This window comes from Moschus berezovskii, chromosome 7 (genome assembly GCF_049115385.1).
Source record: "Moschus berezovskii isolate FMDL1 chromosome 7, NW_MosBer_1.0, whole genome shotgun sequence".
Taxonomy (NCBI): domain Eukaryota; kingdom Metazoa; phylum Chordata; class Mammalia; order Artiodactyla; family Moschidae; genus Moschus; species Moschus berezovskii.
In genome coordinates, this window is record NC_142466.1 from 79,023,742 (window position 1) to 79,051,415 (window position 27,674).

The following is a 27,674-nucleotide window of genomic DNA, read 5'->3' on the forward strand; positions in this document are numbered from 1 at the left end:
AGCATGGTGGGGTAAAGAAAGGAAGCCAGAGCTCCTGAGTCTCAGGGAAGGAGAGGAAGATGAGAAGTGGATAAAATCGGTACAGAAAAAATAATAAAAGTAAAATTCAACATTTATGTAGTTGTTTAAAAAATCATTACTTATCTAGCCTTTAATATGGAGCAGATACCACTTTTAAGTGATTCAGTTAAATTAACCCTATTTAATCCTGGCTATTAACTCTACTCTCCTCTAGGGGATCTTCCCAACCCAGGAATTGAACCCAGGTCTCCCGCATTGCAGACAGATTCTTTACCATTTGAACCAACAGAGAACCCCCAAGATACTGTTGTTATACTCATTTGGGGAGAAAAGAAAACTGAGGTATGGAGAGGTCAGACCTTGTCCAAGGTTTGTAGGCAGGAAAAATAAGTGCTGAGAACAGAACCCAGGTGGCTTGGATTTAAATGTCCGCTTTTATTTACTGTATTATAAAACCTCCTCCTAGTTAAGTTACGTAATTATAGTCTGCTTTTATTGGGTGCTTACTATTAGCAAGTATCTAAACTCTTCAATCGGAGAAGGCAATGGCAAGCCACTCCAGTACTCTTGCCTAGAAAATCCCATGGATGGAGGAACCTGGTAGGCTGCAGTCCATGGGGTCGCTACCAGTCGGACGAGACTGAGTGGCTTCACTTTCACCCATTGGAGAAGAAAATGGCAACCCACTCCAGTGTTCTTGCCTGGAGAATCCCAGGGATGGGGGAGCCTGGTGGGCTGCCGTCTATGGCGTCACACAGAGTCGGACACAACTGAAGCGACTTAGCAGCAGCAGCAGCAAACTCTTCAATATATTAATATGTGTGCTCAGTTGCTCAGTCATGTCTCTTTTGCAACCCCAGGAATGTAGCCTGCCTGGTTCCTCTATCCATGGGATTCTCCAGGCAAGAATACTGGAGTGGGTAGACATTCCCTTCTCCAGGGAATCTTCCTGACCCAGGGATTGAAACTGGGTCTCCTGCATTGCAGGCATTTTCTTTACCATCTGAACCACCAGGGAAGCCCGTTAATTGGCTATACCCCAATACAAAATAAAAAGAGAAAATTTCCAGTTATGGTAGACTGGTTCAGTTATTGGGAATATTATGGGGATAATCAATAATGGAGATAGTGGAGGGACAGAATCCCAAGCAGATATGGGGTTATATTGCAAAGGTATATCTCTTCTAATATAATGAGAGAACACCTGCATATAGAAGGGTTTGTACAGGTCCTTTGCACATTTGCCCATTAATGTTTTCTTTTTGTATTGATTTGAAAGAGTTCTATATTATCAGGATCTGTGCCCTCACATTTTATTATATATGTTGTATATATTTTTGGAGTTTCTATTTGCCTTTTTTTGAAATCAATTTGTGATTTATAGCATAAATGAGTTTTCATAAATAAGTTTGGAGGAAAGTGATCTATCCTAGCTATCAGACCAATAAGTACTAGAGATATAATGTACAACATGATGACTGTAGTGAACAGGGCTAGGTTGTATATTTGAAAGTTGTTAAGACAATAGATCTTTAGAGTTCTCATCAAAAGGAAAAAAGTGGGGGGTGGTGTTTGGTGTCTATATGACATGAACCATTTCATAAAATATACTGTCAAACCTGTACGACGTATACCTTAATCTGTTGTCAATTATATCTTAATAAAACCAGGGAGAAAAGGGAAAGTTATTTCCCTTCATCTCTCCCTCTTACCCTAGTGACTCTCTGGATTCTTTTATCAGGGTGGGGATGAAATATGGATTCATATCTTGTGTTTCATTTAGTACCATAAACATCATTATCCTCACATCCTACATGGTCCAGGCCTTTATTTGGCTAAGAAAAAAAAAGTTTTCAATATTTCTACCTACTTTATTTTATCAAATTTTCCTTGACAGTTCTTACATGTGGCTTTCAGCATAGATGACTTTCTTCCATCACAGTTTAGATGAACATGCTTCAGTAATTTTTCCCAAGACAAATGTGATGTTTTCACTTTAAAAATAATTTAGTACATCTGGAGTCATATTTATAACAGGTATAATATAGGGATCTCTGTCCAGCCCACTTCCTCCACCACCGCCATCTCAGTGGTTGCCTCTAATTAGTTCGTGACGTCCACCCTCCAGGTTTTAGCCTAAAGCACCTCACAAATTGTGTAACACGATAAAGAACACTTCCTTGTGCTGGATCAAAACTGCCTGTCTATCTGCTAGGGTCTTCATCCTCTCTCTTTGGCAGCAAGGACCAAGAACTGTGCACGTCTTTTTTCAAACACATGTGCCCCAGTTTGCCAGAATCATTCAGAATGTTTCCTGGGAGTTTATGTTTCATGATTTTACTCATTTTTCAGGTTAAAGGTATGTGTTAATCTTTTTATGATAGTTTTATTGGTATGCTGTGAGGCAACATCTCTTTTGTCACCAAGTTTAAATTGTAAATGATAAAAATTAATATTCACTTATTTTGCTGAGAACATAGCATGGAATTTGGACTAGATTATGGTTAATCTTGAGATTCAATAGTTCTATAAAATGCTGTATTAATCTTAAATACTCTGATAGATGGTGAGAAGGATTTTATTGAATATCTGCAAGGCAGCAGACACCATGTCTGAGCAAGCTCTGGGACTTGGTGATGGACAGGGAAGCCTGGTATGTTGCAGCTCATGGAGTCACAAAGAATCGGACACGACTGAACAGCTGAACTGGAACTGAGACATGTTCGCCATTAGCCACTTTGTGTATTAGCACCCTTAAAGTTCTTTATTATCTCCACTTTAACGGTAAGAAAACTGAGATTAATATCTGTAGATCAGAGAGATTAAACACATTACTCATGGCCGTCTACGTGCCTTCAGTTGCTCAGTCATGTCCAACTCTTTGCAACCAGACTGTAGCTCACCAGGCTCCTCTGTCCATGACATTTCCCAGGCAAGAAAAATGGAGTGTGTTGCCATTTCCTCCTCCAGGATATCTTCCTAACCCAGAGATCAAACCCACATCTCTTGTGTCTCCTGCGTTGGCATGCAGTCTTTACCACTGCAGCACTTGGGAAACCCCACTCATAGTCATACTGCTAATAAACTAGTAAAACTCTGGCTCCAATAAGAACAGATTCCAAAAGACTATGCTCTTTCCTCTACATCACTCTGTAGTGAGGATGGCAGGGATCACCTGACAGATGATTACCAATCTGATAGGTATTATAGATATTATTTTAGCACTGATTCAAAGTTTCTAAAATCCCTTTCACATGGGAAAGTCTTATATGTAGCTATGAGAGTTTGACTTCGAATACAATGCCCCATAGAGATAAAAGCAGTAATTTACTTTGAAACAAACTATTGCAGTGACTGGTTTGAACAGGAGGCAGGATCCAGAGACAGGCAGGAGAAGACAAAGGTCACACCTGCAGAATAAAGTGAAAATATGTAAGAAACTGAAGGACCCCAGTCTGTTTGCCTGCTTTCCAATGGAATTCTCCAGGCAAGAATACTGGAGCGGGTAGCCATTCCCTTCTCCAGGGAATCTTCTCAACCCAGGGATTGAACCTGGGTCTATCACATTGCAGGCAGATTCTTTAGTGTCTGAACCACCAGGGAAGTCCATAGTTTCCTAACTTAGAAATATCAGTCTCAACCTCCATACTTGTAAAGTGGGGATGCTCTTCTACCTGGCTGCTAATTGGGAGCTAATGAACTCCATGAGAATAATTCTGTTATCCAGTTACCATAGATGAATGTTAATGTCAAATATATCTACCCCCCCACCCCCTCCCTCCACCTATGTTCCCTTTCAGAAAAGGTCATCCTTGGAGTAGAGGGTCAAGAACTGGTTCATCCTAAAAGGCTTCCTCTGATTCAGAAGCGAGATGTTTGGCACATCCATGAGGATGACATACAGGTATGGGCTTTGATTTAATAAATAAAATGCATTGTTTCACAGGTATGAAGAAAGCAAACAAATGCGGTATCTTGTCTTTTCTGAGGATTCTTACTCCTCTTAACACATATGCTTGGGTGGAGAGTGGAGTAGAGGTTGGGGGGTTGGGGGGGGAACCAATCCCATAATGGATTAGAAAACAAACAAAAAAAAAAGTTCAGGTTTGTTGGTGGGTGGGGAGTATTTAAAATCCTCTGGTTTACCTGAGGAGTTCCACTAACATTTTTCCAGGCTGACCCAAGACAGCCTCATTTATTCTGAGCTGGTGGCCATGGAGTGTCACCCTTGAGCATTTTGCTCTCCCAGTGATCTGATCTGCAGGTTTATTGACCTCACAGATTCTACAGCATGGCTGAACATCTTTCACAGAAATACATAGGCCTGCTGCTGAGAAGAGTGTTTAATTCAAGTGTTAAAATTTAAAAACATTTAAAACGTTAACCCCGAAAATAATAAATATTTATGTAGAAAATGCACAATACTCCTAATGGGGAGGAAGCTTCAAAATTAGGTTTTTTTCAATGCCCACTATTGTCAAAGAGGACTTCTCTGGTGGCTCAGACTATAAAGAAGGCTGAGTGCCAAAGAACTGATGCTTTCAAACTGTGGTGCTGGAGAAGACTCTTGAGAGTCCCTTGGACAGCAAGGAGATAAAACCAGTCAATCCTAAAGGAAATCATCCCTGAATATTCAGTGGAAGGACTGATGCTGAAGTTGAAGCCCCAATACTTTTGCCTGATATGAAGAGCTGACTCATTGGAAAAGAAACTGATGCTGGGAAAGATTGAGGGCAGGACAAGGGGATGACAGAGGATGAGATGGTTGGATGTCATCACTGACTCAATGGACATAAGTTTGAGCAAACTCTGGAGATGGTAAGAGACAGGGAAGCCTGGCTTGCTGCAGTCCATGGGGTTGTAAAGAGCTGGAGATGACTTAGCAACTGAGCAACACTGCATAGTCAAAGACATTCAATGATAGTTTTTATTTTTAAATCATTTTGTTTAATTTTTAAATTTTTTTTATTTTGTATTAGGGTATAGCTGATTAACAAACAATGTTGTGATAGTTTCAGGTGAACTGTAAAGTGACTCAGCCATACATATACATGTCAATGACTGTTTTTAGATACTTATTATCAGGTATTTCCATTTGGAGACTTAGGATTTTCATTTGACCCATGGAGCATCCTGACTGTCACTTTGCCCCTGCAATCCTTGAGAAAGCAGACCTTTCAAATGCAATGACTTGTTCTCCCTCCACCATAACAGGAGCCAGCCTTCCAGGCTCTCACTTTTTAGGTTTCTCGGTCACAAGTAAGACACAGTTCAACTTTCCAAATGGTCCCATAAGGCCTCTTTCCCATGGCTTGAGATGATTAAAAAAGTAACTCTCCATCTACTGCCATATGGAAATAAAGTCTAACTATTTTTTTCTTTGATAATCTCCTTGAAAATAGTTTTTCTCTTGATCTTCAATTCTTTCCTCATCTTCTCAAACCTTTTAATGGTTGGACGTTGGTGCTCAGCCAAGAGGTCAAAACCTGCTTTCTACTATCCATTGTGCAAAAATTGGTGGGCTCTTCTGGTATCTATTATCTGAAGACTTAATCCAGACTAAGGTGAAAAGTTCCAGGATGAACCTACGAAATAGCCTGGACAGGGCAGGAAATATGAGTTTGGAGCATCTTGCAGCTGAAAAAATTGAGGAAGTTCTCAAACAAACTCAAACTCACATTGATGGGAACGTTTCAAGAAAACAGAGGGATCAACAGAAGGATCTCCCAGTTTCCAAAAGAAAAATTTGAGCAACAAAGTCAATAACGTGGTTTTGGACCATAACACAAAGTTATCAGTTAATATCCATGAGTCCATATTTACATAAAAAGTGATTGAACAAGGAAATTAATGAGGGAGAATAGACAAATCTCTCTTAAAGAAGAATCAGAAACTTGATGCAGAAATTCGACCCCCTCCCCAGGAGGTGGAGCATAGCACCCCACCTTTGAGCATGGGCTGTGCTTCATGACTTCCTTCCCAAGAGTAGATAGAATAATATGGAAGAAAGAAATATATATATAACTTACAGTGAAGAAAGCTGAAAAATGTTGCCTCAGTGAGATGGTCCAGGTTAACATCAGTAATAAGTCATATTGGCAGTATGTTCTTCTGATATGATGCTATGAAAAATGATACTTGATTTTGTTGTTTTCTATCAATTCTCCATAACTCCAGTCTAAACATGAGAAAAACATCAGATAAACCTAAACTGACAGGCATCCCACAAAAATCCTGACCAGTATTTTTGATCAGTACTCTTCAAAACCGTCCAGGTCATCAGAAATAAGGGAAGTCTGAAAAATTATCACTATTTAGAGGAGCCTCAGAAGAAGTGACAATCCCATGGACAGAGGAGCCTGACAAGCTATAGTCCATGGGGTCACAAAGAGTCAGACACGACTTAGTGACTGAAAACAACAACAAAAAGACATAAATTGAAAAGTTGTATCAAATAAAAGGAAAATATCAATTTCAAAAGTAATCAAAAAGAACAATTTATCACAACTTTATCATTTCATTATTCAAAAGACTTTTATCAGCAACAACATCTAAGGCAAGGAAACAAGAATCAATATAAATTTCTGTTGAAATTCTAATTTTGAACTTCTTTTATTCAAAGCTATCTGGTAATATTTACCAAAAGCTTTACATTTTTCCCCCCACATTGTTGATAGTGAAATTCTAACTGTAATGAATATCCCAAATGAAATTTCTAATATAGATGTAGATTAAATAAGTTCATTTTGTGTCTTCCAGTAAAAAAAAAAAAAAAAACATACTGTAAAAGAAGATATATTAGAACAGGAAATGCTCATGGTGATGATTTATTTTTATGTGACAATATAGAGTATAGGACAGTGTATACCAACTGTTAAGAATACATAAGCAGAAGATCTAGGGGAGTAAAACTATAAGGATATATAGTAACTTGTATACCTCTGAATAAGGGGAAAGTAGGGAAAGTATGCATTTTTTTTCATTTAATTTCATTTTATAACTGGAAAAAAGTCCACCAAAATTAAAAAAAAATAACTTGACAATTATCCTGCAATTAAAATAAATAAACTTAAAAAACTATACTCCAATATAAAATAAAATTAAAAAAAAATAACTTGAGGGGACTTTCCTGGCAGTCCAGCGGTTAGGACTTCACTTTCCAATGTGGGGGTTGGGGAGGCTGGTTGGATCCCTGGCTGGTGATCTAAGATCCCACAGGCTCCTTGGCCAAAAAAAGTAAAATACATAGCAGAAGCAATATTGTAATAAATTCAATAAAGATTTTTTAAATGGTCTACGTTAAAAAAAAACTTAAAAAAATAACTTGAAAGCAAAATTTTTCATAGATCTTCAGCTTTATCAGTATTTATTATTTTGCCTGAAAGGACTTCCGGGTTGTTGGGTAGACTGTGAAAGATCTGTAATTTTCCCCTCTACCCAACACCAACACACACTCAATGGGCACACATTTAAGTCACATGATGGACACTGTTTTTCAGGAAGCTTATGAAGAAGAATTGTTGTATCAACTAAACCTAAATAGAAAAATCTTAATAATTCACCTTCTAAAATCAAGGTAAGTTCTATGATAATTCAATAACTTATAGATGCATTAGTCTATAGTATCTTAGTTTTCGTAAAAAACTTCTGGTAAAGTGAATTCCTTAAGCCCTTCTTTTGTATATGTAATCTGAATTCTTACTCTTCTAAAATAAGCTTGTATCATTTCAACAATTTAACAATGTTTAACAACAATTATATACACTGCCCCCTGTTCCTAAATTACTTCATATCTGGGGCACCTGGAGTATGCTCACTGTAAGAGCTCATGCATTAATGCTTTGTGAATCAGTGGAACAAAAGAAACTTGAAAACTATATTTTTTTAAAGTGACTTCTAAATTATTGAAAATAGACAACAAATAGAATTCTGCTGGAGAGGACTCTAAGGGATGGGAAGAATTTAGTTTGTCAAGTTATTTTGTGTACCTTAAATAATTCTAATGCATTACGCTTTCTTCATTAGCTCTCTTCACAACTGTTACTGCTGCTTTTGTTTAATTTCCACTTCTTTCTTTTCTGTTGGTCCTACACACAATAGCTCTTCCTCCCAGCCTCAAACATTGAAATCATGAAGAATTGTCAAATGTTGAATAAAATATAAGGATAACTCCACTGAATACTTGAGACTCTGGCCTATTAGCTAAAAATATTATGAACCTAATAACATACTTATATTATATATAAGTATGTATATATATATATATATACTTATATTGATAATTTGTTCAAAATCTGCATATTCTAACATCCTCAGGATGGAAGGAAGCTAACCTTTATTGAGAAATTTCTATGTGCCTTTCCTCAAAGTTCTTTTTTAGTTCCCAAAAGTTCTGAAAATGTTAACCTCTGCGTCCATCGAAATGTCCACATGGTAATTTATACTTATTGACATTTGAATGTTAAAACATACTTGCATCCTTGTGATAAAGCCCTCTTTGCTGTATTCAGTTCGCTTAGATTTTGTTAAAGGTTTTTGAAACCATGTTAATGATGAATATTATTAAGCATTTCTACCTTTTTGTGATGTTTGTCACATTTTTATGTTAACATTATGTTGGCCTCAAAAATGAGTTAGGAAATAGTCTCTCTTCCTGTATTTCCCAAAAGATGTCAGTTTTAGAATGCTTGATGGAATTCATGAATGAAAGTACCTCTGCCTTGAGGATTTGTATGTGTGTTGGGGAGTGGTTTTATTATTACAAATTCAATTTTATTCAGAAAGGGTTATTCAAAGTTTTTACTTCACTTTGTATCAGTTTAAAATTGTAATTCACATGGAAAATGTACATTCATGTAAGATGTCAAATTTTTGGTATAAAGTAGTTTTTATAATATTCTGTTATTATTCTTTTAATGTCTATAGTATCTGATAACACTTTTATAATTTCTAATGTTGGTAATCTGAGTTCTCCATCCTTTTCTCTTGACAAATCTGAAGAGGTTTATCAATTAGTTCATCTTTTCAAATAGCCGAAATTTGGATTTGTTCATTATTGCTCTTATCTATTTATTTCACAAAATCCATCTATTATTTTTATTATTTAATTTTTCTACTTATCTAGGGTTTACTTTTCTCTTTTTATAGAAACATTTCAACTTTTCTGTCATAAGTATTTAAAATATTTAAAACCGTAATATTTCCTTCAAGTATTAATTTAGATGCATCTAAAAAACCTTGACATGTTTTATTTTTATTATCATTCCTTTCAAAATATTTTCTAATTTCTTTTGAGATTTCTTCTTTGACTCATGGATTACTTAAGAGTGTGTTATTTGTTTGATACCAATATCTGATAGTTTATGGTATAACCTTTGTCAAGATTTGTATGATATCATTTTTTTTAATAAAAATTTATTGTAATTTGTTTTATAGCCAAATCTATGTTCTAACTTGTTCAACATACCCTATGCCCCTGGGAAAAAAAAATATTTTTCAGATACTGGATGAAGAGTTCTAGGTTGATAGAATTATTTAGATCTTTTATTTTTACTTACATTACTCTTTTATTTGCTCTCTCAGTTGCCAAGGGGTGAGTATTAAAACATTCAATTATGATTTGGAATTTTTATCCTTTGGATTTTTAAAATAATTGCTTCATGTATTCTGAAGCTTAGCAGTTAGATTCATACATGTTTATTATTGTTTTTTTCTTTATGGTGGACTGACTCTTTTCTCATTATGTCATTATAAAATGTCACTCTTGCTGGTAAGTGTATCTTACCTGATGTTAAGGATGGAGGAGCCTGGTGGGCTGCAGTCCATGGGTTGCTAGGGGTCGGACACGACTGAGCGATTTCACTTTCACTTTTCACTTTCACACATTGGAGAAGGAAATGGCAACCCACTCCAGTGTTTTTGCCTGGAGAATCCCAGGGATGGGGGAGCCTGGTGGGCTGCCGTCTATGGGGTCACACAGTCAGACACGACTGAAGTGACTTAGCAGCAGCAGCAGCAGCAGCTCTGTCTTCACATGTTTACTGTTTCCATAATGTACGGTTTTTCATACATTTTCTTCAACTTACCTGTGCTTTAACATGTAAAATGTGTCTCCTGTAAGATTGCAAGTGGTTGGTTGCTGCCTTTTAGTGATTTCTGACACTATTTCTAATTGGAAAGTCTGATTTCTAATTGGAAAGTTTAAGCCATTAATATTTAATGTGATAAATGATACATTATAATGTTATGAATGAATGATATGATTGTATTTAATATTTAATTTCTGTTTGTCTCTATTTTTGTTTCTCTGGCTTTCTTTTTCTACTCTTCTTTGGATCTTTGAATTATTTGACTTCTTTTTCACTTTATCTACTAGCTTTTTGTTTATCTATTGTCTTTTTAGCAATATCTCTCTGCTTTAAAGTTTTTGTTTTAGAGATTAAAATATATATTTACAGTTAATATTGTATGAAAGTGAAGTGAAAGTCTCTTAGCTGTGTCTGACTCTTTGCGACCCCATGGACATGGAATTCTCCAGGCCAGAATATTGGAGAGGGTAGCCTTTCCCTTCTCCAGGGGATCTTCCTAACCCTGGGATTGAACCCAGGTCTCCCACATTGCAGGCGGATTCTTTACCTTCTTTACCAGCTGAGTCACAGGGAATATTGTATAATTTTTTATAAAATGTAAAAACTGCAATCATTTTTAAGTCCATGTATCATAAGTACATGATACATATATCTTAATGAGCATTAACCCAACAGGTATATATTTTGATAAAATATATACTATATATATATGACATATAATATCACAGATATTTTGCATTAATTTTGGCACTTAAGGCAAGAGATTTTTCTTTAGATAATATTTTTCCTAGGTTCTTCTCAAAATGATGCAGTTTTAGAACTGCCAGGATCTTTTCCTGTTCCTTTTGCTGCCTGTACCACACCCTGAAATCCAGATAGACAGTCTTCTCATGTGACTGGGATTGATTTTGCTTATCTTTAGCATAAGAGGATCTTGCTGAGAATTGAAAGCAGCCTAGAGGCATCTCTCTCACATAATAGGCTTTATCTGTTCACTTATTAGAATAAATGAATCTCACTATCTCCCTGTCCTCTTTTCCAGGGAGCTTTTAGCCTTAAATTACAGTGAGACGTACTACTCCACAAAAGGAGAGGAAATCACCAAACATCCTCAGATCACGGTATCTTACAGGACCTTCCTCTGTCTCTTCTTTGAAAATATTATTTCCTTGCATAATTTTGAAACCATTCTAGCTTTACAAGTAGTTGCAGAAAGTGTTACATCAGAATCAGAAAGTTGCGGGAAGTGTTAGTTAAAAAATAATAATCATAAATAACTTAAAAAAATTTTTTTAAACTGAAGAGTTAATGTGGTTCTATCAACTCATGAGAGCTTCTAAGCACTACTGTTCACTTGCTCCTCCCACTAATTCTGGTCAAAGAGTGTGGAAAATAAATAAAGTATAAAATTTTAAAAAAAGAAATTAATCTTGCATTGACTACCATCATGAATGATCCTAGAATAGAAGTTATGATCCTCTGAATGCTAAAGGCGGCTGATCACTACCTAACAAGCAAATCAACGACTGCTAATGTATCTTATTGGTTTCTCTGTACCCAAAGTGGTATTAAGTCTGGAGGAAGGGTAAAGCAGGACACCAAAGAAGTATGAGGTACCCTGATGGAGTAGTAGTTAAGCTAAAGGATAAAACTTAAAGATATGAACAATTTTAAAACCTCCATCTATTTGACTCTTATGTGAATCAAATCCCCTTGCCCAGTCCTTCTGATGCTCCAACACTGAGTCCTCTCTTTCAATCTCCAAATGAGTTTCGGTTCACTTATTACAGTATTATTTCAGTGGATACAAGTTCTGTTTTTATATTTATTTTCCATTCCAGAAGATGCCCAGTGCAGCCTTCTAGCCAAGGATGACTTTATTCTCTTCTATCAAATGAATACTTTTTAAACCATATCACCTCTATTTAAGGCAGTTATTAGCTATGAAATCTAAGTCATCATGTACTCTTTGCAAAATAGAACAGTAAGAAAGTTGGATTACATTCTTCTACAAAGGGAGTGGATATTAGTCTGTGAGGGTCTGAGGTCTAGGGCCATAGAAATTGTCACACACAGACAGGAACTGAACAGAAGGAATTGATGGAAAGGGAAGTTATCTGGTGGAATCACCATGAATGGAGCCCCAAGGAGGAAGTAATAAAGATACCAACTGATTGAAGCAGAGAGGCAGGGAAGTCATGAAGGAAGCCGGTTAGAGAGTGAGACCTAATTTTTGTGATCATCAAAAACTTTGATTTTATTTCATATGCAACAGGGGGAAATGCATAATGATAGCACAGGGAGGGTAGTTTGATAGAGATATTAAGATGGATTAAGGAATAATATTTCTAAGGAAAAGGGTCACATTTCTGAGGTTAGCATCAACTCATAGACTGTTAAAATTGTGAGGGAAGAATTTATATACTGTTTTAAACAAAATGATCAAGCAATTGAAAGGATTCTAAAGTAGTTTTAAAATCTTCCAACACAAGAATACAACGAATGAATGCATTAATGAATATAAGTGTAATTTGTGAAAATAAAATAATGATGTATTATGAATATAAAATGTATAGATGTTAATATTTATATAATACCAAAACATGTACTTATGTCAATAGCCTCTTCATCTCTTTTAGGATCACTGTTTTTACCAAGGATCTATCCTACATGAGTTTGATTCTGCTGTCAGCATCAGCACATGTCATGGTCTGAGGTATGTACGGTATCTTTCTACTTAAATGAGTAGAATTTTCAAAAGACTATGAATTTTCAAAGACATTCTCTTTATTTTTTTAAAGACACTTCATACAGAAAAATTAATGACAAAAAAGGTACTATATATTTTTGGCATGAATATCCAGTCTAGCCCATTTTTTAATGTTCATTTTAGACAAAAAGATACAACATGCTCTAAGCAAAATTAATTTTTCAATATATGATCAAGGGATTCAGAGTTGGAAGATAACTGGGATTCATCCAACCTGGCCTCTCATATTACCGATCAGGATATTGACATCAGAGATTTGTTCCTGAACATTCATTTTGCTGGTGGTTGAACTCTGTCCAAAAACGGGCCTTCTACTTCCTAATCCTATAAATTCCTACCACATCACAGCACAATCCTTTGCAGCTTTTTAGTAAATTAGGCAGTGTTTCCAGTCTCTGGAAAGTAAACATGTCAGAAGTAAAGCCTGTATAAGTTGTCTCTAGATCTTGGGCTCAAGGACAAAGGAAGATGTTGGGAGGCAAAGTAGAAAAACAAGAAACTTGTATCTTCATTTATGAGGATTTTACATGTTCAGTTTTCAGTATTTCCAAGAATAAAAAACCCTTTTAACAACACAATTACCACATAGCCATGTCTGTACCTTCATATATTTACTTTTTAATTAATATGTACAAATTCACAAAATTTTTGCATGAACTCAGATTTGCCAGGGGTCCTCAACCATGAGTGGGAATTGCTACTCTATTCATGCTTCAGAGGAAAGATGGAGTTGTCAAACTTCTGAAATCCAGATGAGTTGTCTCTTAGCAAAGAGTCACATGCCATGTCACCTCTTGTTGTTGTTCAGTCTCTAAGTCATATCTGACTCTTTGTGACCCCATGGACTACAGCATACCAGGCTTCCCTGTCCTTCACTATCTTTGAGGGTTTGCTCAAACTCATGTCCGTTGAGTCAGTGATGCCATCGAATCATCTCACCAGTATCAATCAGTTCAGTTCAGTTCAGTCGCTCAGTCGTGTCCGACTCTTTGCGACCCCATGAATCACAGCAAACCAGGCCTCCCTGTCCATCACCAACTCCTGGAGTTCACTCAAACTCATGTCCATTGAGTCGGTGATGCCATCCAGCCATCTCATTCTCTGTTGTCCCAGTCTCCTCCCGCCCCAATCCCTCCTAGCATCAGACTCTTTTCCATTGAGTCAACTCATCGCAAGAGGTGGTCAAAGTATTGGAGTTTCAGCTTCAGCATCAGTCCTTCCAAAGAACACCCAGGATTGATCTCCTTTAGAATGGACTTCACATTCCAAGATGTCTGGCTCTAGGTCAGTGTTCCCATTATCGTGACTATCTTGGTTGTGAAGATCTTTTTTGTACAGCCAGACATTTTGGAATATGAAATCAAGTGGGCCTTAGAAAGCATCACTACGAACAAAGCTAGTGGAGGTGAGGGAATTCCAGTTGAGCTATTTCAAATCTTGAAAGATGATGCTGTGAAAGTGCTGCACTCAATATGCCAGCAAATTTGGAAAACTCAGCAGTGGCCATAGGACTGGAGAAGGTCAATCTTCATTCCAATCCCAAAGAAAGGCAATGCCAAAGAATGCTCAAACTGCCGCACAATTGCTCTCATCTCACACGCTAGTAAAGTCATGCTCAAAATTCTCCAAGCCAGGCTTCAGCAATATGTGAACCGTGAACTCCCAGATGTTCAAGCAGGTTTTAGAAAAGGCAGAGGCACCAGAGATCAAATTGCCAACATCCGCTGGATCATGGAGAAAGTGAGAGAGTTCCAGAAAAACATCTATTTCTGCTTCATTGACTATGCCAAAGCCTTTGACTGTGTGGATCACAAGAAACTGTGGACATTCTGAAAGAGATGGGAATCCCAGACCACCTGACCTGCCTCTTGAGAAACCCGTATGCAGGTCAGGAAGCAACAGTCAGAACTGTACATGGAACAACAGACTGGTTCCAAATAGGAAAAGGTGTATGTCAAGGTTGTATATTGTCACCTTGCTTATTTAACTTATATGCAGAGTACATCATGAGGAACGCTGGGCTGGAAGAAGCACAAGCTGGAATCAAGATTGCTGGGAGAAATATCAATAACCTCAGATATGCAGATGACACTACCCTTATGGCAGAAAGTGAAGAGGAACTAAAAAACCTCTTGATGAAAGTGAAAGAGGAGAGTGAAAAGGTTGGCTTGAAGCTCAACATTCAGAAAACAAAGATCTTGGATCTGGTCCCATCACTTCATGGGAAATAGATGGAAAAACAGTGGAAACAGTGTCAGACTTTATTTTTGGGGGCTCCAAAATCACTGCAGATGCTGATTGCAGCCATGAAATTAAAAGACGCTTACTCCTTGGAAGAAAAGTTATGACCAACCTTGATAGTATATTAAAAAGCAGAGACATTACTTTGCCAACCAAGGTCTGTCTAGTCAAGGCTATGGTTTTTCCCGTGGTCATGTATGGATGTGAAAGTTGGACTATGAAGAAAGCTGATTGCTGAAGAATTGATGCTTTTGAACTGTGGTGCTGGAGAAGACTCTTGAGAGTCCCTTGGACTGCAAGGAGATCCAACCAGTCCATTCTAAAGGAGATCAATCCTGGGTGTTCATTGGAAGGATTGATGCTAAAGCTGAAACTGCAATACTGTGGCCACCTCATGCGACGAGTTGACTCACTGGAAAAGACTCTGATGCTAGGAAAGGTTGGGGGCAGGAGGAGAAGGGGACGACAGAGAATGAGATGGCTGGATGGCATCACCGACTCTGTGGACATGAGTTTGAGTTACCTACGGGAGTTGGTGATGGACAGGGAGGTCTGGCGTGCTGTGATTCATGGGGTCGCGGAGAATTGGACACGACTGAGAGACTGAACTGAACTGAGAATGGACTGGTTGGACCTCCTTGCAGTCCAAGGGACTCTCAAGAGTCTTCTCCAGCACCACAGTTCAAAAGCATCAATTCTTCGGCGATCAGCTTTCTTCACAGTCCAACTCTCACATCCATACACTACCACGGCAAAAACCATAGCCTTGATTAGACGGACCTTGGTTGGCAAAGTAATGTCTCGGCTTTTAATATACTATCTAGGTTGGTCATAACTTTCCTTCCAAGGATATCACCTCTTATTCACTCAGAATACCTGGCTACCTGCTGACTTGAGGCCTTGACTCCACTGTTTCCCTTTCTTATTTTTTAAAATTTATTTGTTTTAATTGGAGGATAATTGCTTTATAATATTTTTTCCCTTTCTTAAACAGGCAAACTCCATAAAGTGGAACAGAGAAATACTGTACTAGCAATGTAGCAGTAAAATGAGAGAGATTTTAAATAAACATTGTATTCCCAATTTCCACAGGGGGTTCTTCAGGGTGAGAGATCAAAGATATCTCATTGAACCAGTGAAATATTCAGATGAGGGAGAACATTTGGTGTTCAAATATGACCCCCTGATGCAGCAGCCTGTCAATTATTCTTGTACAGAGCTCAACTTTACCAGGACAACTGTTCCAAAGGATAATACTAAATCCCTGGATGATTCCAAAATGGCAGTGAGTGCTTTATTTTTAAATCATTTTATCCCATGTCAAATACCTCTTATTTTCCTTCTCATCTCAAGAGAGAGATTATAAGCCCTATGAGTGTAGTGTATATGCTACCTGAATCTAACTCTTCACTGTTTGAAATCTGAAATGTCAATTTTTTATTGTTTTTATCTTTATGGAAAGTGTTCATTTCCTATAGCAAATCTCAGTTTGTCTCACCAATTTCAAAGAAGGTGGATATCTACAACCCTAAATATATATATTTATATATATATGTAAAATATACATTTATATATATTTAAATATGTAGATTTATATATTAGAGCTAAACGTGGTTGGAAGGAATGAAATTTACATCTTGAAATTGCTCCTACATATTGTCTTTTCTTTCTTTGTCTTTCTTGCCACAGTTTTTTGGGGAGGAGTTGTTGATGATAAGCCAGATTATCTCCCTCACATCAAGCCAAATAGTCTAATTGTTAAGGTGGAATTTCTAGTGGAACGACACTACAATGTTAGTCTTCTGTGTTTTAGGCTTTTCCATACTAGCTCACATTATCTTAAATCCCCACGAGGTGTTAACCTTAAGATCTGTGAGTGTTTGTCTTCTTCACACATCCACGGTTTAGACTGTGTCTGAAACTTTCTAGATGCCTAAGAGGTGTTTTCTGATTAAATCAATCAGTTAATAAATGATTAGTTAACTCAGAAAAGAATAACTTAGTCAAATAGTTGAATGATATTCCTCTGGTTTATACTCAAGAGAATATGCATGTACCTAGCACCTGATACTGAAGGCTGAAAACTTAGAATTTCCTTGAACTATGTTTTATAAAATAAAGATCTATAATTAGCAATGTTTTATAAGTTTCCTTGGAACTGAATTTCAACAAAGGGAGACTGGGAGGCAGAAGAGTAGAAGGAATACAGTCAGTCCTATTGACTGCTCTCAACAATAGATGGCCTTATTTACATGAACTTACTTTGTGTTTACTTTATTAAAAAAAAAAACAACAACTAAATGTTAAAAACTGTATTCATGATTCTTTACTTATAACTCTTATTTTACCTGAAAGACTAAACAAAGAAATGAAGGAATATAAAATATGGAATGTTGCTTCAGTTTCACTAAAACCTGATGAATAGAACCACATGTTTTACTAACATAGTGGGTTTTATTTACCTAAATTTCTAGAATTATTAGATATACTCTTGGACCTCATAATACCAACATTTTTCACCTTGAAAATTTTAACTTAAAATGTTAAGATAAGAAATATTAACCATACTTCATTCGATTTTCTGTATATTTGCAGAGCAAGGAAAAAGAGAAGCATATTGAACTGCTCATTGTTGCTGATGATAACATGGTAAGTTTTCACTCAAACATTTGCTCTCTATTGTAGTTGTGATTTTTTAGCAAAGAAAAGGTAGTATTTTCATCAGAATTTCATTCCAGGTTCAAAGTTCTGTTTTTAGCTTCCCCGGACATATGTAAGAGACTATAAGGTCCTTTGGGTATGTATGTTATGTTAGTCACTCAGTCGTGTCCGACTCTTTGTGACCCCACGGACTGTAACTCACCAGGCTCCTCTGTCCATGGGATTCTCCAGGCAAGAATACTGGATTGGGTTGCCATTTCCTTCTCCAGGGGATCTTCCCAACCCAGGGATCGAACCCTGGTCTCCTGCATCACAGGTAGAGTCTTTACCGTTTGAGCTACAGGGAGAGCTCCTGGGTATACAGCAGACTAAGCCAAAATAGAACCCTCCTCTCCATTATGAACACATGGAAATGATGAACAACTTACAAAAAAAAAAAATTGAAAATATGTTCACAATCTATATGTGGGTTTGTGCTCAATTGCTCAGTCGTGTTTGACTCTTTGCCACACCATGGACTGTAGCCCGCCAGGCTACCCTGTCTTTCCCAGGCAAGAATGTTGGAATGTGCTGCCACTTCCTTCCCCAGGGGATCTCCCTGACCCAGAATTGAACCTGTGTCTCCTGCATTACTGGCAGTCTCCTGCATCACAAGCAGATTCTTTACTGCTAAGCCACCACGGAAGCCCAAGTGGAGAGAAGTGGGGTGGACCACAATTTCTTATCCTTCTCCGTCATATCTCTGGCTTCAGAGTGATCCTTGATTATATGCTCCTGAGTCTGTGGCCACCATGGATACAGGAGGGCTGATTAAGTTTTTTTTTTTTTTGCAATATAGTAGTTGCTATGCATCTTCAATAAGTTTTGTTATAAATATGGACTCCAAAGCAGCAGTCCCCAACCCATTTTGGCACCAGGAATTGGATCTTGGAAGACAATTTTTCCATGGACCAGGAAGTGGGAAGATGTTTTCAGGATGATTCAAGTGCATTACACTTATTGGGCACTTTATTTCTATTATTATTTCTTCAGCTCTACCTCAGATCATCAGGCATTTGATCTCAGAGGTTGGGGACCCCTGCTTTAAAGAACAGTTATCAGTTGGCTTAATAAATCAGTATAATGTTATATAATGTAATGTGAAGAAGGAACAGAGTTATAAAGAAACACCTTAAAATAGTATCAAGTTAAAGCTGCCTTTCCGTTCCGTTCAGTCGCTCAGTCATGTCGACTCTTTGCAACCCGTGGACTGTAGCCTACCAGGCTTCTCCATCCATGGGATTCTCCAGGCAAGAATACTGGAGTGGGTTAGAAACTGCTATATCTGGTTATTTTATATTAAAAGTGTATTTCTGCATAAGTTGTCTAGATTTTTCAGCTCATTGGAAGGAAAGCCAATGAATTTTTTTCTTTGAAATATACCCTGATGGGAAGAATTTTGTTGAAATTGCATTTAGTTTCTATGATCAATGAATGTTAATTGAATGCTTGTTTTTCCAGTATCGCAGGAATAATCAACCTCACGGTAGACTGAGGAACCGAGTTTGGGGAATGGTCAATTTTGTCAACATGGTAAGATTTGACACAGTTTGAATCAAGCCAAAAACACAAAAGAAAGAAGCTTTTAGGCTAGATCTCAGTTGGATTTTTGTAGTAATCTTGATACTGAGACAGCCCAAAATACAATTCATCAAGATGGCTAATTAACAAAATTCCATTGGAAAAAAAATCAAAGCAACAAATGATTCACAACTGTAAGTTTTAAGTTTTCTAAGTAAATTACATTTAATATTTAGATAAGTTTCAAGCATTTGTTATTAAGCACAAAATTTACAAGGCAGTGTACAAAGACTTCACTACCCACCATTAATAATCAAACCCATTCTTTGAAATTACTGTTCCATGACCTTGCATTGTATAGCAAAAAGGCTTTCAAGTACTAATTTATAGTCCATCTTCAGACAGAGAGATCAGGGGAAATATTTCTATGAAAAGCAACAAAATGATTACTTTGTCTAACTTAGAATGAACTAGAACCCTTTTAAATAAACAATACTGTGAAATTTACACATCTTTTAAAAACTGACTCCTGAGTTAGCCAGCTCCTTTACTAGGATAAAGAAGGTTCCCAAAAAAAACACTGTAGAAATCGCCCCTTTCGGTCAGTGATTGTTTTCATTCACCAGCTGATCTGTTTCTAGTTTTTCACTAGAATGTTTGGGGACCTGAACCAGCCCTGACTGTTCACTGAATTCCTGGGCTAAGTGAGGCCACCAGTTTTGCTCTGCAGATAGGAGAAGTCATGAGCTGACCTCTGTTCACATTCTACTGGGCCTAGTGCTGTTGAATGGGTTATGAAGATTTCATGGTGAGGGTCCCTGGTCAGACAGGCTGAAGTCTATATTCAGCAATGAGCGGTGCTGCAGATCAGATTCCCTGCTTGGGCACATCAGGAGAAGCAGCTCTGAAACTGGTAAAACTCTGTTGGCTGTTGTAAGTCAAGTTGACCCCCTTTCCTAGCTGAGCAGGATCACTGACTTTGCTTGAAGACTATTAGCTCTGTCTGCCCATCTCTTCGGAGAAGGCAATGGCAAGCCACTCCAGTACTATTGCCTAGAAAATCCCATGGATGGAGGAGCCTGGTTGGCTGTAGTCTGTGGGGTCGCTAAGGGTCGGACACGACTGAGCGACTTCACTTTCAATTTTCACTTTCACACATTGGAGAAGGAAATGGCAACCCACTCCAGTGTTCTTGCCTGGAGAATCCCAGGGATGGGGGAGCCTGGTGGGCTTCCGTCTATGGGGTCACACAGAGTTGGACACGACTGAAGTGACTTAGCAGCAGCAGCAGCCCATCTCTTAGGCTGAGCACTGCTGGGATGCCCATCTTTCAGGGGTTTTCACCAGTCCAGAAGGGGCCTTGCTCTGGGGGAATCTCAAGGGCTGCTTCTCCTGTTTCTTGCAATTACCTTTATTACTCCCCTAACATAGATCCAAATATAACACAGATCTATCTCTCTCCTTGAGTTCCAAACCCCAAAATGTTGCACATTGCTGAATTTGTACTAAATATTTTCAGTTCAGTTCAATGATATTTTTTCACTCCAGTTCAGTTCAGTCGCTCAGTTGTGTCCGACTCTTTGCGACCCCATGAATCACAGCACGCCAGGCATCCCTGTCCATCACCAACTCCCAGAGTTCACACAAACTCATGTCCATCGAGTCGGTGATGCCATCCAGCCATCTCATCCTCTGTCGTCCCCTTCTCCTCCTGCCCCCAATCCCTCCCAATATCAGAGTCTTTTCTAGTGAGTCAACTTGTCGCATGAGGTGGCCAAAGTATTGGATCAGCTTTAGCATCAGTCCTTCCAATGAACACCCAGGACTGATCTCCTTTAGACTGGACTGGTTGGATCTCCTTGCAGTCCAAGGGACTCTCAAGAGTCTTCTCCAGCACCACAGTTCAAAAGCATCAATTCTTCAGCGATCAGCTTTCTTCACAGTCCAACTCTCACATCCATACAGGACCACTGGAAAAACCATAGCCTTGACTAGATGGACCTTTGTTGGCAAAGTAATGTCTCTGTTTTTTAGTATGCTATCTAGGTTGGTCATAACTTTCCTTCCAAGGAAAGTTTAATTTCATGGCTGCAATCACCATCTGTGGTGATTAGAAGAGAATATATCCAGAGAATGGCAAATATCATTTATATTTGCACTTGATTATGATTTTATGAACCTGAAATCCATCCAAGAAGTAAAAGAGTCCAAAGAACCCAGGTTAAGAAAAAATCTCACAGGACCTAACTCATCAAGAAAGACAAAGGAGTGGACAGCTAGTTAGGTTTGAGATTGTGGTTTAGCTAAAGATCTAACTTTATAAGAGTTTATGAAAACCATAGTTCTTTATGGTTATGAAATGACCGTGAGTCATGATTATTGTGTCAGCACATGAAATTCTATATAGTCATATTATGCAGGTTAAGAAAAGTGAAAAAATAGTACATGACTATTGTTGTAGCAATGATGTGAATATTAAGCTTGTTAATAATCAGTTACATCTTCTATGTATATTATCAAGTTGACTTCTCTTTTTCTGTTCTTAACTCAGTGTATACAGTTTATCATCCACCCCTCCTTTCAACTGACTTGTTCAGGCTATTTTGAGATATGAAATTGATTTAACACATAATTCTTTGTCTCAAAATCTTCATAATATTTGCTTAAATTCTTTTTGTCCTGGCATCAATTATATATGTGTTTATAAAAGCAGATGGGAATAAGAGTGAGAAGGCTTGAGTTACAACTATTTCTGTCTGCTTTGAGGCTTTGAGCGATTACCATTAAGTTTTCTTACACAACAAAGTAGTTCCAAAAATCAAACATGGAGCACAAACATGACAGCTAGGTTACTGTTTTTTTCTTTTTTTTAAAAAAATTTCTACAACTTTTTATTTGTGGAAAAATTTAAGCATATACAAAGTAAGCAAATCAGTATAATGAACCTGTATGTATTCATCATCCAATTTCAACAATTATCATCATTCTACTCTTTATCAATATCACTAGCCAATGCCCACCACTTGCATGATTATTATTGTATTTTTACAAGTTTGGGGAGGTAAATTCAAAACTTTGAAATACGCATGTCTGAATTCTTCTTCTTATTATTATTTTACAGATTTGAGAGTGATAAGTTCACTCTCACACAAGTCTTAGCTATAAAAATTTGAATAATGAACCCACCTATGTGAGCCGCACTCCTATGATCATAATAGAATCCATTTCCCACAAAATTCCTGTATCCTTAGGAGTAACCTGCTGGCTCTCCACACCACTTTTCTGAAAAATTTCACTGTAGATTAGTTCTACTCTAAGAGCTTCATGCAAATGGAATTATACCATGTGTCCTCGTCTGTGTCTGACTTCTCTTGCCTAGAACAATGCCTGAGATGCATTCATGTTGCTGTGCATTTATTGGTGTGGTTTGTTCTCTGACATTTCTAGGTAATTTTCTAGGGTATGGAAATCACAATTCGTTCACCCATTCTCCCATTGATATTCATTTGAGTAGTTTCCAATCTGGGCTACTGTGAATGAAGCTGTTATGAACATTTTTGCACAAATCCCTTTGCAGACAATGCAATATCAACATTCTAGTCTACTACTAAACCAACTCATGACCTCAGTAGAGAGATGGATAAGGAATATTCATTCTGTTGTGTGTCAGTGTTCATAAATTCATGTTTTCAGGCCAGGTATTATCTCAGAGCTTTACTTATGTATTTATTTTAGACATATCCTGAGCCCAGTGCCTATCAGAATTATAATTCAAAGAGAATCGGATGTTTTTAGTCAAGTTTCTTGGTTGGCCATGGCGGTTCACCCAATATTCTGGATGATTCAACCTCACATTCTGTTTCAATACAACTGTTTATAAAATGAGGCCTGAACTTTTGACTATGTACTTCACACATTAAAATTCCTTTTTTAATATAAAGAAATATAGTCACAATAAAGGATCCTTCTGCAATTTGACACTGTGAAAAATTGTTTCTCTTTTGAACAGATTTATAAAACCTTGAACATTCATGTGACATTAGTTGGCCTTGAAATATGGACAAATGGAGACAAAATAGAAATAGATTCAAACATAGAAACTACCTTATTGCGTTTTTCAGCTTGGCAAGAAATAATCCTTAAGAAAAGAAAAAATTTTGATCACAGTATGTTACTCAGGTATGTAACTGCTCTATTTTTCTGTATATTAGATGGATTATTTCTAAAAAGAAAATAACACAAATAAACTAAAATATTTTTAAAGCAGTTGACTTTTGGATAAAAGTCATAGGAATAAAACATTATGTGTGGTTATATAAAAAATTTCCAAATGACCTTGTAAATGATTTTTTTCCTAATAATGGTCTGTCAGCATCTCTTTTGATGTCCTTTAAGTTACTCTATAAGGGTGGTACCAGCTTTACCTATATCATCTACCTGTAATCCCAGTATTTCTCCTAAGGCCTACAAAACAGCCCACAAATACGCTTTCTAGAGATTTCTTCAAGAAACTTGGAGATATCAAGGGAACATTTCATGAAAGGATGGGCATGGTAAAGGACAGAAAACAATAAGGACCTAATAGAAGCAGCAGAGATTAAGAAGAGGTGGCAAAAAGGTCTTCATGACCCAGATAACCATGATGGTGTGATCACTCAACTAGAGTCAGGCATCCTGGAGTGTGAAGTCAAGTGGGCCTTAGGAAACATTACTACAAACAAAGCTAGTGGAGGTGATGGAATTCCAGCTGAGCTATTTCAAATCCTAAACGATGATGCTGTTGAAGTGTTGCACTCAATATGCCAGGAAATTTGGAAAACTCAGCAGTGGCCACAGGACTGGAAAATGTCAGTTTTCATTCCAATCTCAAAGAGGCAATTTCAAAGAATGCTCAGTTGTGCTCATTTCACATGCTGTTAAGATTATGCTCAAAATCCTTCAAGCTAGGTTTTAGCAGTATGTGAACAGAGAGCTTCCAGATGTATAAGCTGGATTTAGAAAAGGCAGAGGAACCAGAGATCAAATTGTCAACACCCATTGGATCATAGAGAAAGCAAGGGAATTCCAGAAAAACTTCTTCTTCATTGAATATGCTGTATGGATCACAACAGACTGTGAAAAATTCTAAAAGAAATGGAAATACCGGCCCACCCTGCCTGTCTCCTGCGAAACCTGTATGTGAGTCAAGAATCAACAGTCAGAACCTTACATGGAACAACTGACTGGTTCAAAACTGGGAAAGGAGTACAACAAAGCTGTATATTGTCACCCTGCCTGTCACATGCAGATTCAGTTCAGTTCAGTCGCTCAGTCGTGTCCGACTCTCCGCGACCCCATGAATCACAGCACGCCAATTGCATCATGCCAAATGCCAGGCTGGATGAATCACAAGTTGGAATCAAGATTTCCAGGAGAGATATCAACAACTTCAGATATGCAGATGTGTACGTGTGCTAAGTTGCTTCAGTTGTGTCCAGTTCTTTGCTACCTTGTGTACTGTAGCCCATCAGGCTCCTCCTCTATCCATGGGATTCTCCAGGCAAGAATAATGGAGTGGGTTGCCTTGCCCTCCTCGAGGTGATCTTCTTGACCCAGGGATAGAACCTACATCTCTTAGGTCTCCTGAATTGGCAAGTGGCTTCCTTACCACTCACACCACCTGGAAGCCCAGATATGTAGATGATACCACTCTAATGGCAGAAAGAGAAGAGAAAATAAAGAGCTTCTTGATGAGGGTGAAAGAAGAGAGTTAAAAAGCTGGCTTAAAACTCAGCATTCAGAAAGTAAGATTATGGCATCTGATCCTTTCACTTCATGGCAAGTAGAGGGGAAAAAGTGAAAGCAGCAGCAGGTTTTCTTTTCTTGGGTTCCCAAATAACTGTGGATGGTGACTGCAGCCATGAAATTAAAAGACATTTCCTCCTTGGAAGGAAAGCTATGGCAAACCTAGACAGTGTATTAAAAACTAGAGATATCATTTTGCCAACAAAGGTGTGTATAGTCAAAGCTATGGTTTTTCCAGTAGTCATGTAAGGATGTGAGAGTTGGATCATAAAGAAGGCTGAGTGCCAAAGAATTGATGCTTTTGAATTGCAGTCTTGGAAAAGACTCTTGAGAGTCCCTTGGACTGAAAGAAGATCAAACCAGTCAATCCTAAAGGAAATTAACCCTGAATGTTGGAAGGACTGATGCTGAAGCTGAAGCTCCAATACTTTGGCCACCTGATGCAAAGAACTGACTCATTGGAAAAGACCCTGATTCCGAGAAAACTTGAGGACAGGAGGAGATGGGGGCAACAAAGGATGAGATGGTCGGATGGCATCATTGACTCAAAGAACATAAGTTTGCGCAAACTCCAGGAAATAGTGAAGGACAGGGAAGTCTAGCATGTTATAGTCCATGGGGTCACAAAGACTCAGACATGATTTGGTGACTGAACAACAATAACAACAGCATTATCTCAATGTTAACTTTCAGTCTGAGCTCAGAACTATGAAGCTTGTAAGGCCCATAATCGGAGCTCAGGTCTAGTCATTTTGCAGACTGATGAGCAAAAGAGAACCCCAGATATCATTTCTGGTATCACAATGGCTGTAACACATATCTCCAGGGGAATAACTGTATCTGGTTTAGTTTCACACATTCATGTACCACTATGTCCCAAAAGCATGGGGGGTAAGCTGAAATATCATCATGACCTTCATAGCAGGCAAGACTAACCCCTTTGCCTAATCCATGGATGTATGTCTTAAAATACTTAATAAGTTAGTCTAGGAATATTAATTTGTTTTACGTAGACAAGCTTTTACTTCCACTAATGTCTCTTATTCTGAGCAGTAGCTTCACATGCTAATAGTATGTCTACAAATAGGAACATGGGGAGGGGAATGCTAAATGTTTAACTGAGCATCATATTTGAAACTTCTTATGTATTGAGTTTCTTATGTGTTTTCCTTCTATATTCACATAGATCTCGAAGTGACTGGATACCATATATGACATTGTCATGCTGTGACTTTTGGTTTTCAGTGATGATGAGCTAAGTTAGAATCCAGATGGTGCTTTCTCTGGTGCTTTATCTCCATAGCTGATATTCTCTCAAGACCCCCAGAGTCTGGAAAGATCAGAATCCTAAATTCTTCCAAGATGCATAGTCAAATACTAAGACTTTTAAATATAGAGAGATAAATATTTCAATAGTGAAGACAGAAAAATAGCATCTCTTCTTGATGAAAAAATTTGAAGACTGAGTGGTCACATCACCTGACAACCTTTCTTGTATTTGAACCCTCTGTATTATACTCTGAGTTTCCTTGGTGGTTCAGACAGTAAAGAATCTGCTTGCAATTCAGGAAACCTGTGTTCAGTCCCTGGGTTGGGAAAGTCCCCTGTAGAGTTAACAGCTACTCACTCTGGTATTGTGTTCTGGAGAATTCCATGAACTATACAGTCCATGGCATAGCAAACAGCTGGACATGACTGAGTGACTTTTACTTTCACTTTATCATACTCTAAGAATGGCCCTCCAACCTATGATAGTTCTTTTTGGAGTGATAAAACTCTAAATGTTCTTCTGGAAAGCATATCAGATTTGGGTGCCTTTTGTATACGCATCTACATCCGTCTTTTTAGACAATCCAAGAATAGGCCTTTTTTACATGACAAGTGTTTTAAAATATATTATAATAGTTATCAAATTCTCCATGAGTTTCTATGGTTAATTATTTTTGTTTTAATTTTCAAGCACAGCAAATTAATCATGGTCTCGAGTCTGTTCACTATGCTGTATTTTCCCCTCTGAACCCTTAAAAATATTTCGGTCTTTTAAGTGACCTTATCCAAAGTTGAGTGTAGAGCAAACTAAAGTTAAGTCAAATGGACTCTGACCTTATTACTTTTTTGGGAAAGGTCATATTTATGATTTAATTTCAAGATTATATTGACTCTCAATGCCACAGGTTTAAAATGAGCTTGAGATCAACTAAGGTCATCCTCCATTCCAGAACTCCAGGAAAAAGAAAAGACACTTTTCATGTGCCAGGGTACTAGCACTGGGGGGTTCACTTCACTTCAGTCTTTGTGTTAATTGAACTATGGGTTTATTTGTATCTTGTTCATAGTGGAAAGTGGCTCTACACACAGGCGCATGGAACTTCCTATCCAGGGGGGATGTGCCTGCCCTATTATTCCTCCAGTGTTGTTAAGGTGGGCTGTGTTTTATTTATGTTACATAATTAGAAAGTTTACCTTGTTACTGTAATTTACTGTGTTCTATTGAAAGGAACCACATATACATCTTACCATATATTCCCATCAAAATATGTCGTGATGTG

General features: G+C 37.7%; 1 protein-coding gene across 1 annotated transcript in view; it reads left to right on the forward strand.

The window, feature by feature from the left end:
- The first annotated feature begins 2,298 nt into the window (after positions 1-2,298).
- The window catches only part of ADAM7 (ADAM metallopeptidase domain 7), a 59,270-nt gene continuing 33,894 nt past the window's right edge, over positions 2,299-27,674 (forward strand). Inside the window, exons 1-10 of the mRNA XM_088837714.1 lie at positions 2,299-2,380; positions 3,822-3,925; positions 7,521-7,597; positions 11,152-11,230; positions 12,749-12,825; positions 16,213-16,405; positions 17,716-17,769; positions 19,282-19,353; positions 23,351-23,520; positions 27,462-27,546. Coding sequence (XP_088693840.1) covers positions 2,299-2,380; positions 3,822-3,925; positions 7,521-7,597; positions 11,152-11,230; positions 12,749-12,825; positions 16,213-16,405; positions 17,716-17,769; positions 19,282-19,353; positions 23,351-23,520; positions 27,462-27,546 — 993 coding nt within the window. The remainder of the gene's footprint in view (positions 2,381-3,821; positions 3,926-7,520; positions 7,598-11,151; positions 11,231-12,748; positions 12,826-16,212; positions 16,406-17,715; positions 17,770-19,281; positions 19,354-23,350; positions 23,521-27,461; positions 27,547-27,674) is intronic.